We start from the raw sequence: 20334 nt of genomic DNA, 5'->3' as shown, positions 1-20334 counted from the left end.
TATCGATCAGTTATTTTAATGCAATGCATTCAGATTTAAATTTCTCAGGAACTCCTGATGGCTCTGCATCCAAAATAGTGGCACCAATGGCTGCTACGCCGACACAGCGGCCTTGGAGCACAAGTGCGTGAAGTCATGGAGTGAAAATTCATATAGATGCTGAGGACATGGGTTTCGATGCTTGAGTATAGGTCCTATTTTAGAGTGTTCCTGGGTGTGTTATAATTATTCTCTGACTGATCTCCGGATCCTGACTTCCTTGCTTTGCCTCCTGTCCTTGCTGTTTGCTGCCTTCCCTGATCTCCCTTCCCTGAATATGACTATGAACTTGAACTTCCTTCTTGGTCCCTACTCATCTGAGCCGTTTGGCCCTGACAAAATTGCAGGATTAAAGTAAGAAAAATTACAAATCAGATGATGTTGTGGCCATTAATTGACAGCAATCGTAATAAATTTATATCCCGGAACTAGACAGTCACCCATGGATATCATCAGATAGGCAATAAATGCGAAGATGTTATCGTTATCAAACAGAAATTTTCTAAATAAACTACCAATTGCCATGGATGGTACAAAAATTGATGGGACTCAATTCGTTTTGTACGATTATATCTGTGTGTCTATAGCCAGCATAACCCTTAAAATTGTCTTCTTAATAGCTAAAACTTTGGCTAAAACAGTGGGGGAGATCCAGGCATTGGGAGTCTTTTAACCTCCAAACCCTAATTTGCACATACAAACAAAGGTAAGGGGGAGGGAATCTGAACTCAGAAAAAAATGTGCAATCTCCTTAATATTGTGACCTACAGTCAAGTGATTTTGAGGTTATGGATTGAGTTTGGCAAGGCATTTGGATTCTCCTCGGTTTTGTTTGATTCTGGGATTTGGTGCAAAAGATACAAAAATGTTTATTCATAATATTGCACATTGTAGAAATGCATTGGAGGGAGCCAAAGTACTAAGAAAGACCAAAAATCTATTTTATTATTATTTATAGCAATAAACAAAGATATAAAGCTTCTAAAAACCTTGATTTCTACATGGATTAATGATTTAATATAACGGTTACAAACAATCATTAGAAGCTAGCAAATCACCTTAGGAGGTTGCCTTTTGGAAGTAATGGAATCAGAAAATGAAAAGCCTTTTTCTATTCGTCCATATGGCAGCACAGGATATTCCCTTGAAATAAAACATGTAGCAGAATTCTTTGTAATTATGTCTTAGAAGCAGTTAGTCAAAACTACAAGAAGGGAAGTTTGGGGAATAGGTAATATGCTTTTTATTCATGTTGGGAATGAAACCATAGGATGCCGATTACTGGAACAGAAAATGTCATCAGTAAGTACATTCATTTTCTGATATCCACACCCCAAGGAGGCTGAGAAGAGTCATATGCACTAAGAAAGGAGCTGCTGGAACACACACAGGTACAGGTACTGAGTCCCATGGCTTTCAAGCTTCTGCTTTCGCTCATTATCCCCATCAACACAGCTGCAATTTCATGTAAATTTCATGTACAAATGTCCATCAAGTTCAATCCCTCCAAATTACACAGTCCTGTCTATACACTCAACAATACTAATACCTATACTAACTAGCTGGAGATCTTGAGATCACAATAGCCTTGGATATTATCAGTCATTAATAGAATCTGCCATCACAGTATCACCCACCAGGGCATTCTCCACCCTCACTGGGAAAAAACTATTTGCATTGCTTCAAATGAAAGTTCAGTAACTCAAGTCTATTGTTATTTTCTGTGTATCTCTCTTGCTATCTGTCTATTTTTTTCCTTTAATATACTTGTAAAGGATATTTATGTCACTTCAAATATGCTTTTTTTCCCAGAGAAACCATTCAAACCTTGACCCATCTTCTTTCTATTCCTTTTACCAATTTAGTTGCATATTTTTAGTTTTTATGATATTGGCTTTCGTTTTACTTTATCAAAACCTCTATTGGTCATTGCCAGGTTTAAAAACTGAACAAACTGAGAGGAGGAATACAACTGACCAGAGGAATGCGAGGAGGTGCTTCCTGCATTGGTAAAGTATTATTATGGCAGCCGGAACATTTATCACCATACCCCAAACCACCAAATAATCTTCATGTAGAGTAAACCATTACAAATGTATTATATTTAACCAAAAATAGTTATATATATTAATATGGTAGCATCATTATTGTCTTTTACTCACTCATCATTGTATATGTAGAGTTATTTTCAGAAACTGGTTTCTTTCCTGTGTGTAACTGGGAATGTGCAGTAAGCTGGGAACGATGCACAAAACATTTTCCACATTCAGTGCAAGTGAATGGTTTTTCTCCGGTGTGAAATCTGAGATGTACATTAAGGTGTGAACGACGGGTGAAACATTTCCCACATTCGGTACAAGTGAATGGTTTCTCCCCTGTGTGAACTCTGAGATGTACATTAAGGTCTGAGCGACGGATGAAACATTTCCCACATTCAGAACAAGAAAATGGTTTCTCTCCTCTGTGAATTCTGTGATGTACAGTAAGACGCGATCGATCCGTAAAACTTTTTCCACAACCAGAACAAGAAAATGGTTTCTCTCCCGTATGTATTCTTTGATGTACAATAAGGTTTGAGTGATGTTTAAAACATTTTCCACACTCAGAACAAGAGTATGGTCTCTGATCTGTGTGAACCCTGTGATGTACATTAAGGTCTGAGACGCATGCAAAATGTTTTCCACACTGAGAACAAGAATGTGGTTTTTCTGCTTTGTGAAGGCTGAGATGTCGATCAAGATCTGAGCGACGAACAAAACCTTTCCCACATTGAGAGCAAGTAAATGGCTTCTCCCCTGTGTGAATTCTCCAATGTACTTTAAGGTTTGCGTGTTCTTTAAAATGTTTTCCACATTCCGAGCAAGAATAAGGTCTCTCTCCAGTATGGACTCTCTGATGTACAGTAAGTTGTGAATGACGTTTAAAATGTTTCCCACATTCAGAACAAGAGAATGGCCCTTCCCCTGTGTGACTTCTTCGATGTATAATAAGGTCAGAGTGAGTTGTAAAATGTTTCCCACATTCAGTACAAGAGAATGATCCCTCCGCTGTGTGGCTTCTTTGATGTACAATAAGGTCGGAGCGAGATAGAAAATGTTCCCCACATTCAGTACAAGAGAATGATCCCTCCACTGTGTGGCTTCTTTGATGTACAATAAGGTCGGAGCGAGATAGAAAATGTTCCCCACATTCAGTACAAGAGAATGATCCCTCCACTGTGTGGCATTTTCGATGTACAATAAGGTCGGAGTGAGATAGAAAATGTTTTCCACATTCAGTACAAGAGAATGATCCCTCCGCTGTGTGGCTTCTTTGATGTACAATAAGGTCGGAGCGAGATAGAAAATGTTTCCCACATTCAGTACAAGAGAATGATCCCTCCGCTGTGTGGCTTCTTTGATGTGCAATAAGGTCGGAGCGAGATAGAAAATGTTTCCCACATTCAGTACAAGAGAATGATCCCTCCGCTGTGTGGCTTCTTTGATGTGCAATAAGGTCGGAGCGAGATAGAAAATGTTTCCCACATTCAGTACAAGAGAATGATTCCTCCACTGTGTGGCTTCTTTGATGTACAATAAGGTCGGAGCGAGATAGAAAATGTTTCCCACATTCAGTACAAGAGAATGATTCCTCCACTGTGTGGCTTCTTTGATGTACAATTAGGTCGGAGTGAGATGTAAAATGTTTCCCACATTCAGTACAAGGACAAGCTTCCACGTCTGTGTGATGTACAAGTTCAGAATGAGATGTAAAAGGTTTCCTGCCTTCAGTATTAGTAAATGGCTTTTCCCCAATGTGTACTCTGGAGTGGCTATTTAAGTGTGAACGATATGAAAAGCATCTCCCGCATACAGAACAAGAATATGGTTTCTCCCCTGTGTGAGTTCTGTGATGCTCATTAAGGTGCGAGCGACGGGCAAAACATTTGCCACATACAGAGCAAGGGAACGGTTTCTCTCCTGTGTGACTTCTCTGATGTACAACAAGATCTGAATGCCACGCAAAACGTTTTTCACACACTGAACAGACAAATGGTTTTTCGCCTGTGTAAGTTTTCTGATGCTTGAGAAGACCACCCTTGGTTCTAAAGTGTTTATTGCACTCAGAACAGCTATACATCTCCATGTTGGGAGTAGGTGTATCTGTTCCCTGTATCTGATCTGCAAGTGGATTAATGCTGCAGTCTGATTGGTTTCCATAGACACATGACCCCATTTTCTCTTTTATCCCATCTGAAACATATCTGGCTGACAAGCTGGTATTTAGGCTACATCCCATGATAGGAGATTCTGAAACAGTAATAATTCTAAAATCAGAAACATTTCCTTCTTCACATAAAGTCAGTTCCTCTTTAATAGGATTTGATACATTATCATCTGACAAGCTGTTATTCAGGCTGTATCCCATGATAGGTGTATGTGTATCTGTTCCCTGTATCTGTTCTGTAAGTGGATTAATGCTGCAATTTGGTTGGTTTCCCTCTTCATGTGAAGCTACTTCCTCTTTAATCCCATTGGCTGGTTGGGGCTGCTCCACTGGAGAAATTTCAGGGTTTGTGAGATTTCCATCTGCACAAACATCTGCTCCTTCAGCCCCAATCTTGCTTGTCTCATTATAATAACATAATGTTCCTCCCAGATCAGCTGTGATATCTCTCTTATCTTCATATTCACAGTCTGGCAAAGACACAAGCAGGAGAAATCATTATCACATTTTATACATATATGTAGGGATTCTTTGTGTCAGGAGATGTAGGAATAAAAGAAGCAGAAGCACCGGAACTGTCACCCCAACAGTCTCTGACACAATATGAAGAGTCAAATATAAATCCTTAATGTAGCCCTTAGTCCAATCTCACTGCGACCCAAATGCATGAATGATGCATCAGCAGGGAAGGGAGACTGACTAGCTGAGTGGGCTGATAGATCTCCAATCCTTACAACACTTGGGAGGTCAGCTGGAATCTGAGTGGCTCTGTCTTGTCCATTTCTATGACACGTTTGGGATATTTCTCCCAACCCGGATAAACACCCTATGATCTTTCCTTATGTACAAACTGCTCCTTAGTATCCTGTCCCCATATCACCAGTATTACTGTGTAACCATCATATGTAACTCACTGCTCCTGCTTTACTGTCAGCAGCTCATTTGTGTTTCTGTTGTTCCCACACATCCCTTGTACTGTTCCTCCTAATTAATTCCCTTACACACCAGCTTCTGATATTTTGTGCCCAAAACACATTACTCACCCAGTGGGAGGAGCTCCTGGGGATCCTCCTTAATCTTTTCCCTGCAAAGGTCCTTGTTTCCTTTTATATAATCCCATTCCTGCAAGGAAAAATATATGGAAACATCCTCAAACCTTATGGCAACCTGTCACACACAATGTTCCAGTCATCCCCCAGCCAGAGAAAGGGATTATCATCCACTGTTACTAAACAATAAGGGATTGGGAGACTTCTGGCACCACTTGAACTTGATCTAGGTACCACAATTCAGCGCTCAAGCACCAGTCTAACATGTCTAACAACACCAGTTCAGGAGGCACATAAATTCTTGTAAGTATGGGGCAAACAACAGAAGCAAGCAAAACAAAATTGCTTTGGGAGAAGAGGCACAAAACCAGGTCCTCGCACACAGAAGAGCAATCAATCAATTATCAATTATAAACTAATTTCTACAGAATTTGCTAAACAGATAATCCATCCTTAGGGCAATGGCACACCAGAAGATTAATCGCCAGTGATAAATCTCTGCTTCTGCGGGCGACTATTCTGTTAAAGCGTTCCCACTATCAATAATGTGAATTGCTGCTGGTAAAACCCACGTGTGGCTTCGGTCTTCGAAAATCGCTTGAAGTTTCCTCTTGAGGAAGGAGATTGGTCGCCCAGCAGAAACAGATTTATCGCTAGCAATTAATCTCCTGGTGTGCTATTGCCTTAGAGAAATCACATGACAAAGCAGACAAGAATAAATAAAAGAAAAATACATTGATTCTCACAATCGGCCCTTCTAAAAATTAGAAGACTGTGTATCTGATGTTTCGCTGGTGTTCCACCCGGCACTGTTCCCTGGGGGTGTGTACACCTAGAAGTGTGTGTTTTGTGATGCCCACCAGTTTGCACATGCGCATTGACTCTTTAAAGACACCAGGTTGCCTATGTCATTGTTAAGTGATCTTTTTAGCTCGTGTGGACACTAAATCCTTCTGCCTGTTCTGTTGTGACTTCAGATTGTTTCCTGACTCTGTTCCATTGCTGCCTGTCCTGACCTCGGCCTGTTTGACTACTTTCCTGGAGAAGTTTGTCGCTCCTGCCTAATTACAAATCTCCTCCCCTGTCCACACTCCAGCAGTTGGTGTTGTGCTGCCCTGTCGTCTGATTGGTCTTCCATTCTGAAGGTACATTATAGGGCTAAAAATATATATTTTCTGTAAAATGCCCCCTTTAATGGCCCTCCCATTAGATCTGCTACTGTCCGATCTGTGTTTTAAATTGGGAATGAGTGTGTCCTAGCGGTCCCTTCCAGAAGCAAAAATCCACAGATCAACATTTAGAGACATATGCACCCACTACAAAGACAGTTCACTTTCTACTCCCATGCCCAGACTATATATTAATCTCCCAAGAACTATTTGTAGAAATTATGTTTTCTGAGATCGGAGGCATTTCCCATATAGACCATGCCTCAATAACAGCAACTTTTAAAGCACACACATGAAACACGCCCCACGTGTCAACAACCCTATAACTCTTTAGGAATCCTGAAAGGGCCCTAACCTCCTTAAAAAAAAAATAGATAAATGTTTACCCCAAAACATCTGCATACAGACAAAGCTTTGGGCCTGGATGGCCTCACCATCAAATTTTTCAAATTCATGAAACAAGATCGTAAAAACAGAAAGTAACAATTCCAACGAGTGACTTGGCTCACATTAGATTTATACATACTGTAAAACAGGAAAAACCCTTCCCAATTATCTTCATACAGGCCTATTTCAATACCAAACATTACTAAAATCATTTAAATACTAGCCACACTGATCACAGAAAAGTTAGCAAAATATCTAGCCAAGCTCATCTCAAGACTCCCAAATGGGTTTTGTGAAGGGAAGATCTGGACTAAAAATTACAAGAACCATCATTCAAACTATTCAACAGCAAAAGGCATGAAACGCCTTTGCCCCTACTCGACAAACTTCTCTCCTAATTATTTTTTCAAAACCTACACAGTCTCTTCTTGATATTCTGATTCCTGTTGTGTTCTCACGTCTCGGTTACTCATTTTAGAAATAACTGCAGTTTTCTCTGTCACTTCTATCTAATGATATTAGAAAGGCATCAAATACATTTTTTTGTATTGGGGTGAATATCAAATCTTTCATAAAAAGATTAGGCCAAATCTCAAAATGAATCCAAACCCTTATTTCGCTAAGCAACTTAACGTAAGGAAGGGGAGAAAATCCATGCATGTAGTTTGCAGGCAAATATTTGCAATATGCTTAATTGTGTGACCAAGTATCACTAATTTAATGGTTAGTATTTGGTCCATTCCTAAATGATATCCATAAATTTCTCGATTGTAATTCCTTCTTTCTTAAATAAAAAATAAAACACTGATTGGTGCACCCACCTCTCCAGTCAGCAGCTGGATGATGTTGGAGATGAGTTCCAGGATCATCTTGTCGACATTTTTCTTCTGTATGACGGAGCCAGGGGCATGCAGGGCCCCCCCATCATTTGACTTCTTCCTAGGGATGTAGTGCTAAATATTGAAAGGAAGAGAGAATGGTGTTTGAGCTGCAGAGAGACCCCCTTTGTACAGACAGACAGTCTCTTGTCAGTGTGCCAGTCACAGTGCCCCTCACCTCTCCAGTCAGCAGATAGATCATCTCCAGTGTGAGATTCACCATTCTCTCCTTCTTCCCCTGCTCCTCCTCCTCCTCATTTTTATCCTTCTTCATCCCTGTGTCACTCGCTTCCTCCCACATTCCCATTGGCTCCTCAGCTGCACAAATATAACTCACATATAAGGTGACAGCTTTCAATTGATATTATCAAAGCTCAAAAACCAAGGTAAGACCCTCAATATTCAGTTGTACACAATAAAAGAAGTTCTCAACCTCTGTGATTCTTCCCTTAGGATCAGGTGCCAAACAGTATATTACCCAACCTGCCATGGGTAAGAACAATCTTACATAAAGCCCAAATAACTGTTGCACACCATCAAGTAATTTAATTTGCAAGTTGTGCTATTTTATTGGCTCAAATGTAAAGGGAACATTTTCGGGCCTTGCAGGACCCTTTGTCAAGCCTTGACAAAGGGCCCTGCGAGGCCCGGAACATTGTCCTTTTTGGTCTTCTTCATTTGAGCCAACACCTCAATATTCAGTTGAACTTTATTAAACCTGGCTCATACATATGACACACCCCATAACCCAAACCATCTAAAATGCATATGCAAATTAGGGGTGGGAAGGGAAAAACATTTTTTACTTCCTTCTTTTGTGACAAAAAGTCATGCGATTTCCCTCTCGCCCCTGATTTGCATATGAAACTCACTCGTAGAGCACCAACTTAATTACATTGTTATATGGCTCTTTATAAATATAGAGTGTTTATTTCTCTGTATGTCTTTCTTTGTGTGTTCTGATATATCATATAATCTTGATTATATATCATATAATAATATATAACTCTTCTTGTAGATGTAGTTTGGGTTTTGTGGTGTTCCAAATGTATAAACCAGTGCCCACCCACAGCAGCAGCACCGACCCCCAGTCCCACAGCAGCAGTAGCATCGACCCCCAGTCCCACAGCAGCACCGACCCCCAGTCGCACAGCAGCACCGACCCCCAGTCCCACAGCAGCAGTAGAATCGACCCCCAGTCCAGCAGCAGCAGCGACCCCCCAGTCCCACAGCAGCAGTAGCATCGACCCCCAGTCCCACAGCAGCACCGACCCCCAGTCCCACAGCAGCAGCACCGACCCCCAGTCCCACAACAGCAGCAACCCCCAGTCCCACAGCAGTAGCAGTGACCCCCAGTCCCACAGCAGTAGCAGCAGTGACCCCCAGTCCCACAGCAGCACCGACCCCCAGTCCCACAGCAGTAGCAGCAGCGCCCCCCAGTCCCACAGCAGCAGAACCGACCCCCAGTCCCACAGTAGCAGCAGTAGGAGTAACCCCAGTGTGAGACACACAGCCCATAGTAGAGGAGAGTGAGGGGTAAATGACAGAGGTGGGTGCCACACAAGGTAGGAATAAGGGAGGCAGCACATATGGGCTCAGTATATTGGGGTGGGGGGGTCAGTACCTACCTGTGTGGAAGTTCCCAGAGTTCCCTGCTCCGGCTACAAACCAATGGTCCCGGGTGCTTGGGAGGTGGGAGTGAGAGCGGCTCAGTAAGGGACGGGAGACAATTCCCTACATATCTCTGTACCGCACTAATATCTCTCAGCTCCCCTCACACACAATGTATAAATCTACTTTATATCCCGGGGTTAATCAGACATCCCAGCAGTTCCAGCAAAATCACACTAAACAGAGACAAACAATTCCTTGTTGCAGTTCGAAAAATGTACTCTCGTCCCTAACTCCCTGACCCGCCTCTATGTTAATCCAGTCATGTCCCTAACAGCAATCTTCTCCACCCATTCTATTGACAAAAATGACTAATCAGGTTTGGTTGGCAGGACACTGTGAGCTCTACTGGCAGTCTCTGTCCCGCCCATCCTGCTCAGCCAATGAGTGAACCTGCTGTGTCATTTCTGCCCAGCTACTAGCAGTGTGACACTTCTCTCTGTGGAAAGTAGGAGCAAGTCAGTTAGAGATCGAGTCTGTGCCTAAATGATCAGACAGGACACACTGGGTGATATTGGCGCCTGTGTTCCCCGCTTCCCTTTTCACCAGTGAGTGAGTGACAGAAACTGATGGACAAGCTCCACACAGTAACTTGTTCTCTTCAGACTGTACAGAGACATTAAAGAAGACTTATAGCGAAGGGAACCATAAGTTTAATGGCCATTATGGCTTCATTCCCTGCCAGTGCCTCCTTTCCCTGTTGCTGGGTTAAACCCCATATAACATATTATACATTATTTGCATACCCATTCTATTGGTTCTAGGGTGTGACCACTTCCTGCGGTGCTGTAACAGGGTGGGACACTTCCTCTTTGGCTGCAGCGGTTGATCTGGGCAGTGGTTCCGCTGAGCCTTGAGTCAACAAGGCACCAGAAGTGTTAGGCCCTAAAGGGACAACCCCTTTAGTAAAGTCGGGGTACAGGGACCACATGAGCGATGTGAAGCCAGTGTATAGGATAGCTCTTTTCATAGCACTTTCTAGTGAGAGTGAGTCAGAGAGGCTTAGCTAGTAAGAGCAGCTCAAGCTCCAACAGGTAGGATAGAAGTGAGTAGCTCTCCCCCAGGTAGTGAAGGGACCACAATACTGACAATGGATTCAGTCTATGTTCTAACTCTGTTGTATGGGATCCCGGCCACATGAGGTACTGAAACTCTGGAAGGTGATCCCACCAACTCCCTGTGCTATTCCTACTGTGGGTGTCTTTCCATGCTGTGTCTGCTACACCTTTGAATGTACCTGGCAAATGTACTTTGATCTACCTCATGTGTGAGTATTATACCCCTGTGGCTCTTTGTACCTGAATAAAGCCTGTTCTATCTGTTTGCAAAGAACCCCTGGCAGTATTGAGTTGTAGTTCATCAACATCAGCACATGTTATTTCCATTTTGCGAAAGCCCATCCTGGTGAAAGAGGGTCGAGTAGCCCATGCTCTATCGCACTAGTTGGTATTTGTCTAAATCAGCCAAATACTGTAGGTGCTACAATAGGATAAATGAAAACAAAAAACAAATTTTGTAGACGATTATAAATAATATATTGTGTTGCTTTTACATGGTGCTAAATAATATTTATAAAAATAGCCCTTTTATTGGAGGGGGACAGCCAATCACAGCCCTGCAGTCACACAAGCACAGACAGGCTTCAGTTCCCTATCAGGTCCTGCTAGCTGCTGATTGGTTCCTGTCCTACAGTGCAGTGAGCTGAGTGCACAGCCTGGGAATTCAGGGAGCAGCAAGTGGAAGAGAAGGGAGGGATTCTTGGGGTTTTTGCAGAAATATTCAATAAATCAGCCTGAAACACTACTTTTTTAAGCACAATTCTTCTATATCTAAATGAGTATAATGCACTGGTACAGTCTTATTTTTACACAAAATGTCTCCTTTAAAGGGATTCTGTCATGATTTTTATGGTGTAGTTTTTATTTCTAAATGACACTGTTTACACTGCAAATAATTCACTTGATGATATAAAATGTCATTCCTCAACCAGCAAGTGTATTTAGTTGTAATATTGGTGTGTAGGTGCATCTCAGGTCATTTTGCCTGGTCATGTGCTTTCAGAAAGAGCCAGCACTTTAGGATGGAACTGCTTTCTGGCAGGCTGTTGTTTCTCCTACTCAATGTAACTGAATGTGTCTCAGTGGGACCTGGATTTTACTATTGAGTACTGTTCTTAGATCTACCAGGCAGCTGTTATCTTGCGTTAGGGAGCTGTTATCTAGTTACCTTCCCATTGTTCTGTTGTTAGGCTGCTGGGGGAAGGGTTATGATATCACTTCAACTTGCAGTAAAGAGTGACTGAAGTTTATCAGAGCACAAGTCACATGACAATATATCTAGCCCCATGTCAGATTTCAAAATTAAATATAATAACATTTGTTTGCTCTTTTGAGAAATGGATTTCAGTGCAGAATTCTACTGGAGTAACTGATTTCCCATGACAGTATCCCTTTAACTAGCCCCATGCATGAGGAGGATTTTGAAACTGTTGCAGTTTGAGCCTAACTTTTAATTTCTTTATAGTGAATGTAATTATAAGATCGTAAATATGACTGACGTGGGTCAATGTTCTGGGGTTAAAGGAGTCATCAAAGGTGAAAATACTCGAATATTGTAGGCAATAAGTTACAGAATATGTGGTGCTGGTTTTGCTTTGCGCCAAAAAAAAATAATATTATCTATAAAAATGACTTTATTGGAGCTCCCTATAGATCCACTACTGTCCCTGGTAGAGATGAGTGGGCCAACCCAAAACCAGCGTGTCAGATTGGGTATGTGCCAGCTCCTGCACAGAATCTTCTGGTCATGGACGGGTCCGGGTTAAACTCTTCTCCAGCTCTGCCCACCTGCAACCTAGCACTGCCGACTGCCAGCCCCTACATTTATAGACCTGTGCCCGCCCCACAGTGATGTCACAAAAGCGGTGGGGCTGGTGCAGATCTATAAATAGTGGGGGAACGGCATGTTAGGATGGGTTGCAGGTCGAGAATTTCTCACCGGCACATCACGAGTTCAGGCCAACTCCCAGAACATCTTAGTGAGCCATGATCATACAATGTCCTGCTTTGGCCTCCAGTCAGCACTTTTTATAGATTCACATCTGTGTATCTGCCCCTTTGGTGATGTCAGAGCACAGTGGGTCTATAAATATAGAGGTTAGGGTTGGGGGTTTTTAGATGTGTATTTATTCATCCTGACTTACTGAACTGAGAGATCTGCTGCTAAATCCTTAGGTGAGAGCAGCAGAGAAGAGCATTTAGCACCAACAGAAAGGAGCTGCAGGGAAACACACACAACTTTGCTCTCCATTCCCTTCCTACAGTCACAGTAATCTGGGTACTGATTTATGTCTATTGATATGCCCCTGCCCACACACAGCCATGTGCATTTACACCAGTCCCACAGCAGTAGCAGCGACCCCCAGTCCCACAGCAGCACCGACCCCCAGTCCCACAGCAGCACCGACCCCCAGTCCCACAGCAGTAGCAGCAACCTCCACAACCTTTTTAAACCCGTGAGCAACATTCAGAAGTAAACTGAGTTGGGGGTGCAAAACTAGCATGAAAAAAATGTTGGGGTTGGGGTGCCAAATAAGGACTGTTATTGGATGTTTGGTAGCCCCTATGGGGACTGGCAGCCTACAGGAGGCTCTGTATAACAGTGCACCTGGTTTTTATACAACCAAAACTTGCCTCCGAGCCTGGAATTAAAAAATAAGCACCTGCTTTGAGGCCACTGGAAGCAACATCCAAGGGATTGGAGAGCAACATGTTACTCACAAGCTACTGGATGGGGATCGCTGAACTGATCTATGGGAAGTAGAGCTGGGATGTAGGAGCAGGTCAGAAAGGGGCCGAGGCTGCACTGACACTAAACTCACATAAGATTATGAAGTACAAATATAGACTTTGTATTGCTCTGATTGTAATCTTCCTTCACCCTAAGAAGTGCCCATAATGTCAGCTCACAGAAATACCAGAGTCACAACACTACAGTAATAGCATCACATTCCCAGCATCAGAACATGACCAAGGAATCTGCCTCACAACCTCTATGCCACAGTCTCAACCATCTATGTCTCACTTACCCTTCCAAGTGAATTCAGGTCCTGAGCCCCGAGCAATCAGCCCTCCACAACAGAGTAAAGAAAAGGACATGTGTGTGACATATCAGAGCCTGAGGTGTACATGGTGAAACTTCATGATTCAGAGTTCTATCCAATAAGGTACAGAGACAGAGTCAGAAATAGCCGTTTGTTAAACATGAGGTAGCGACGAAACTACCCAGAGAATGATGGGGTCACTATCTCACCAGAAAAATAAATTGAGATTATCCACAAAAACAACAGCAAATTCAGCTGTGGCTAGGTGAGGGCTCTGGCTACACCACTGCTCAGCGCACAACAAATCAAAAGAACATTCTGCTATGTGTAATATGTACAGGATAATGTAAGAGTCCTGTGTGACTCAAGACATTAGTTGGCCCTCCTAAAAAAGGGAAAAACCATCAAACTGTATCTCACAATTCTCTAACAAAGTGTCGGTGAAGGACTGTTTTGGTAGATTACCTCAAATCCACACCATGTGTCAAATTTGTCATAATGCAGCTCCAAAGGAATTTCATACACACCCTTCATGGGCGATGGTCACAACCAGAATCACAATTTCCAATCAAGGTCCTAGAAATACAAGCCTTAGTTAGAGCCTCCTTAGATCCCTACGGGTCAGAATACAATGGGACAGCACCACTGCTATGGATTGTACACTGTTTTACAGGCCAGAAAACCATCCACAGCCAGAATATATGATAAAGTATCAAGAACCTTCATTTATGGTGTAAACCTAAAGTGAAAAACCAGCATTGGCCAAATATTAATGGCGTTTTAACATAAGGTTTTGAGGAGGGGCTTACCCTGACTACCCTAAATGTATTTGTTTTCTCTGCCTTAACTGACAAACAGTGGGCTTTATGATGCTAAGAAATTGTTGCACTCTCATGCAAAGAACCCAAGCAAATATGAAGCCAAGAGTTGGTGCTGCCTTTTGCTCAAACCCAGCAAATGACAAAGAAAAACTACTGTATATACAAGATGTCGTGAGAGCAATAAAACCTCAACTTCTACATGCAGACAATCTTTTAATTTTGTATTCACCAGCTTAGGAAGGAATAAACCTTCCCTGAAAGAACCATAGCCTGATGGCTCATGGAAGTGATCAACCAAGCCGGTACCTGAAAACAAGTGATGCAACCTCCCACTGACTCACTCCACAAATTCCCACAGTACCTTTTGTGAGATACAGACACATTCGTACAGTTTTACACGTCCTTCCCATAAATGTTGGAAGTGTTTGGCCAAAAAAAAGATTCACAAGCTGCCATGGCACAGAGAACCATAATTATTATGCCCACGAGTCTTGTCATTTACCCACCCTTATGAAGGGACAGATTCTGCACACATCTGCACTCGCAAGAGGGCACCCAGAGAGAAGGGGAATTTTAAACTTACGGGAAAAACCCTTTCTCATAGCCCTAAACTATAATGAGTCCCACCGTGGTCAAGGAACTCTCCCTTGTGCCTATCTTTTTATTTTCCTTGATCTCTTGGCTTGTTCCTATTCTTAAGGTGGCCATAGACGCAGAGATCCACTTGTTTGACGATGTCGCCAAAATGAGCAAATCTCTCCCCCAATATGCCCACTTTGAAGTGGGCGATATCGGGCTGATCCGATCGTGGGCCCTAGAGCCCAGCGATCGAACCATAATGCATTTGAAACGGGTGGTCGGAACACGGGACCGCATACACACACAGATGCAGCCGTGATCCTACAGGACTTTTTAATTTGCCCGATCAAGATCTGGCTGACTTTCAGCCAGATATTGATTGCGGAAGCCCGTCGGATGGCCCCACACGGGCCAATAAGCTGTTGGCGGCTTTTATCAGCTTTTATTGGCTTGTGTATCGGCCCTTATTCTGTATCTCGCCTCACAGAGCTTTGCAATCAAATGTGGGATCAAAGGTGTAGTCACATATATATATATATTAGGGATGCAACAAATCCAGGATTCGGTTTGGGATTTGGCCAGGGTTCAGGCTTTTTCAGTAGGATTTGGCCGAATCCTTCTGCCCGGCCGAACTGAATACAAATTAGGGGCGGGGATGGAAATTGCGTGACTTTTTGTCACAAAACAAGGAAGTAGAAAATGTTTCCCCCTTCCTACTCCTAATTTGCATATGCAAATTAGAATTTGGTTCGTTATTCGGCCAAATCTTTCCCGAAAGATTTGGGGGTTCGGCCAAATCCAAAATAATGGATTCAGTGCATGTGTGGTAGTGTATTATTATTGCTATGCCCATGCACATATCCTCTGGTTTTAAACTAATAACTAAACAAGCTGACAGGCAAATAGAACCACACAGAGGAGTGTCAGGAGGCGCTTCCATCATCAGTAATTCAATTTATTGGCAGCCAGTTGGTCGGACAGGATAGTAGGGACACTTCTGTTGTAAATGAATGATTTTAGCAGTGTAGCATTTTTAGCATTTCAAAAAAAAGAGCACTATGAGCAATATTATATCACTTTGTTTGGGGGCATTGACCTTTATATTAAAAATCCCAATATACCCTAATAAAGTGCAACATGGGGAGGCCCATTTATCAAAGGTCGAATTTCGAATTCATCTGAATTTTTTTTTAATTAGAATACACTCACAATTCGGGAGTTTATTTAAGAAAAAAGTTTCAATGTCTAATATTTGATCGAATGGTCCTGACCCGAAAACTTAATTGTAATTGATTCGTACGAATCGAGTTTTTCTCCCGAAAAAAAAAACTTGAACGGGATATAGACTATTAACATCTCCAAATGGCTCAAGGGACCTCTGCCATTGACTTGTACATGAAGTCAGCAGGTTTTAAGTGGCGAATATTCGAATTAAGACTGTTTCCATGGTCAAGAAGTGATAAATTTCACATTCAAATTTACATTCAAATAAGGGGATTCAAATTTGAATGTGTGAATTTTTAAACGCAAATTTTAATTCACTATTCGACCCTTGATAATCTGCACCTTAGAATACAAAATAAGGCATTAAAATGTTTATTGAAGATTATGAACACTTTAACCATAATCTGAAAGCGTCATAATTGTACGTTAATCACAGTTGTATGTTACTACAGTTATTAGGAGAAACCGGTTTCTCTCCTTTGTGTAACCGGGAATGTACAGTAAGCTGAAAGCAACGCGCAAAACATTTCCCACATTCGGTACAAGTGAATGGTTTCTCTCCTGTGTGAATTCTGTGATGGACAGTGAGGTCTGTGCGATAGGTGAAACATTTCCCACATTCGGCACAGGAAAACGGTTTCTCTCCTGTGTGAATTTTTTTATGGATTCTTAGGCCTGCGTGATTACTGAAACACTTCCCGCAATCAGGACAGGGAAATGGTTTCTCCCCTGTGTGAGTTCTCAGATGCACAGTAAGACGTGGGCGATCTATGAAACTTTTCCCGCATTTAGATCAGGAAAATGGTGTCTCTCCTGTGTGAGATCTCAGATGCACAATGAGTTGCTGGCGCTTTGGAAAACATTTCCCACACTCGGTACAAGAGAACGGTTTCTCCCCCGTGTGAATTCTCTCATGCACTAAAAGGTCGGAGTGAAATGTAAAATGTTTCCCACATGGAGAACAAATGAATGGTTTCTCTCCTCTGTGTATTCTGTAGTGTTTAGTAAAGAGCGAACGAGATGTAAAACATTTCCCACATTCAGAACACGGATATGGTTTCTCCCCTGTGTGAATTCTTTGATGCTCAGTAAGATGTGCGCGACGAGCAAAACATTTCCCACATGCAAGACAAAGGAATGATTTCTCCCCTGTGTGTATTTTGTAGTGGCAATTTAGGTGTGAACGATATGAAAACCTTTTCCCACATTCGGAACAAGAATACGGTTTCTCCCCTGTGTGAGTTCTGTGATGCTCCGTAAGATGTGCACGACGAGCAAAACATTTCCCACATACAGAACAAAGGAACGATTTTTCTCCGTTGTGTATTTTGTAGTGGCTGTTTAAGTGTGAACGATGTGAGAAACGGTTGCCGCATTCTGAACAAGAGAACGGTTTCTCCCCTGTGTGACTTCTCTGATGTACAATAAGGTCTGAATGACACACAAAACGTTTCTCACACACAGAACAGACAAATGGTGTTTCTCCTGTGTGAGTTTTCTGATGCTTGACAAAACCGGCCTTCGTTCTAAAGTGTTTGTTGCATTCAGAACAGATATACGTCACTGTGTTGGGAGTAGTTGTATCTGTTCCCTGTATCTGTTCTGTAAGTGGATTAATGCTGCAATCCGATTTGTTTCTATGATCACATGAAGCTACTTCTTTAATCCCATTGGCTGGTGGGGGCTGTTCTGCTGGGTAAATTTCAGGGTTTGTAGGATTTGCATTAGGGGCTCCTTCAGCCTCAATCTTGCTTGTCTCATTATTATAACATAATGTTCCTCCCAGATCAGCTGTGATATCTCTCTTATCTTCATATTCACTGTCTGGCAAAGACACAAGCAGTAGAAATCATTATCACATTTTATACATATATGTAGGGATTCTTTGTGTCAGGAACTTTCACCTCCCGACAGCCTCTTTTACAGTATGAACAGTTATATATACTGTAAAACTTAATGTGGTGCAAAGTAAAGTTTTACTGTGGCCCAAACAACAAAAAAGGTGTTTGCAGAGAGGGCCAGCTGAGTGGCTCATAGATCCCCAATGCCTACAAAGCATGGAGAAATCAGCTGGAATCTGAGTGGGTCTGTCTGGTCCATTTTTGTCCACTTGGGACATTTCTCCCAACCCGATTAAACATCTAATGATCTTTCCTTATGTACAAACTGCTCCTTAGTATCCTGTCCCCATATCACCAGTATTACTTTGTAACCATCATATGTAACTCACTGCTCCTGCTTTACTGTCAGCAGCTCATTTGTGTTTCTGTTGTTCCCACACATCCCTTGTACTGTTCCTCCTAATTAATTCCCTTACACACCAGCTTCTGATATTTTGTATCCTGTGCCCATTACTCACCCAGTGGGTGGAGCTGCTGAGGCTCCTCCTTCTCCCCATCCTCATAAATGTCCTTGTTTCCTTTTATATAGTCCCACTCGTCCAAGGAAAAATAGATGGAAACATGATGAGTCCTTATGGCAACCTGTCACATACAATGTTCCAGTCATCCCCCAGCCAGAGAAAGGGATTATCATCCACTGTTACTAAACAATAAGGGGCCGCTGTACCCACCTCTCCAGTCAGCAGCTGGATGATGTTGGACATGAGTTCCAGGATCTTCTTGTCATTCTTGTTATTTTCCTTCTGTATGACGGAGCCAGGGGCATGCAGGGCCCCCCCATCATCTGACTTCTTCCTAGGGATGTAGTGCTAAATATTGAAAGGAAGAGAGAATGGTGTTTGAGCTGCAGAGAGACCCCCTTTGTACAGACAGACAGTCTCTTGTCAGTGTGCCAGTCACAGTGCCCCTCACCTCTCCAGTCAGCAGATAGATCATCTCCAGTGTCAGATTCACCATTCTCTCCTTCTTCCCCCGCTCCTCCTCATTTTTATCCTTCTTCTTCCCCTTCATCCCTGAAGGATAGAGCTAAGGTTACACTCAAGAATGATGAACTGTAAAACCTGTACTCACCCGCACTCTAAGCAGCGACCCCAGTCCCACAGCAGCGGACCCCCAAACCCACAGCAGCGACCCCCAATCCCAAAGCAGCAGCAGCGACCCCCAGTCCCACAGTAGCAGCAGCAGCGACCCCCAGTCCCACAGTAGCAGCAGCGACCCACAGCAGCAGCAGCGACCCCCAGTCCCACAGCAGTAGCAGTAGGAGTAACCCCAGTGTGAGACACACAGCCCATAGTAGAGGAGAGTGAGGGGTAAATGACAGAGGTGGGTGCCACACAAGGTAGGAATAAGGGAGGCAGCACATATGGGCTCAGTATATTGGGGGGACATTACACAAGTGTCTCTCACACACTGACCTATTTATTGCTGCTCCTCACACTTCTCTCTGTTACACTGTAAGGCTGGAGTTGTCTCACCAGACAACAACCAAACAGCCTGAGAGATTAGACTGGCGAAACACAGTGTAATTAGAAGTGCACAGCGATTGGCCACACGGCGGAAGTGATACACAGTGATAGGCTGAACAGGTCGGATAGATATAGATGAAGTCGAGAGGTTAAAGGGGCGGGGCAAATGAAAAACACACAGGACTGCGCAGTGATTGGCTGGATGGACCGAGAGTGGGGAGGGGAGACTGCAGAGCAAGGGACTGAGGAGAAATTTACAGTCATTTATCCCTAAGATTTATTTATCTGCCTGGCTGCGCTAATACTGTGAGGTTGCTATGGGTTACTGCACTTTGTGGGAGACACAGTCATATCTCACTCAGCGTAACTTGCTGGACTCATTCCATTTGGTAGTAATAAGAGGGCGGAGCTATTAGGTTGCACTGGGCTGTTTTTTAGCAAATGAAAGACGTAATTTCCTTGTTTCCAGGCGATGCTTTCTGAGCCTCACTTTGCTCACAGCTGCACCCCAAGATTTGGGCTTGTACTGACAGTGTGACACTGTGGCTCCCCCGAGTGATGAGACTTCTGTCTGTCCCTTTCAGTGGTTCTGTCTGTCCCTGTCACATACAGTAGTGGGAATGGCCCCTCATATGTGTAATATACACACAAACGCCTAATATTGGAAATACACTCACATTATTAGAACGTCACATCTCAACTCTTTGGGGGGAATTCACAAAAGTGTCGGGAACGAAAAAATGTCTTTAAAATGTCGTAGAAAGTGTCGTAGCAACAGCCGACAAATTCACAGAGCATTTCTCCCCCAATTTCCCGACATGTACGACACTTTTGAATTAGTG

The 20334-nt window shown here is 42.9% G+C and overlaps 2 protein-coding genes across 2 annotated transcripts in view; both read right to left on the bottom strand.

Annotated features, from left to right (window-relative positions):
• Window positions 1–20334, bottom strand: part of LOC108703744 (oocyte zinc finger protein XlCOF6) — an 81901-nt gene that overhangs the window by 8204 nt on the left and 53363 nt on the right. The window lies entirely within an intron of this gene.
• Window positions 960–18987, bottom strand: LOC108703819 (oocyte zinc finger protein XlCOF7.1-like). Its single transcript, XM_041576859.1, is given in 7 exon segments — window positions 960–4715; window positions 5289–5367; window positions 7672–7803; window positions 7907–8046; window positions 16558–17949; window positions 18485–18608; window positions 18939–18987. Coding segments are annotated over 7 exon segments (4434 nt in total). The 5' UTR covers window positions 18984–18987; the 3' UTR covers window positions 960–2193.

Source organism: Xenopus laevis, chromosome 9_10L (genome assembly GCF_017654675.1).
Source record: "Xenopus laevis strain J_2021 chromosome 9_10L, Xenopus_laevis_v10.1, whole genome shotgun sequence".
Classification (NCBI taxonomy): Eukaryota; Metazoa; Chordata; class Amphibia; order Anura; family Pipidae; genus Xenopus; species Xenopus laevis.
The sequence above is the reverse complement of the archived record's forward strand: the minus strand, read 5'-3'. Positions and strand labels throughout refer to the sequence as shown.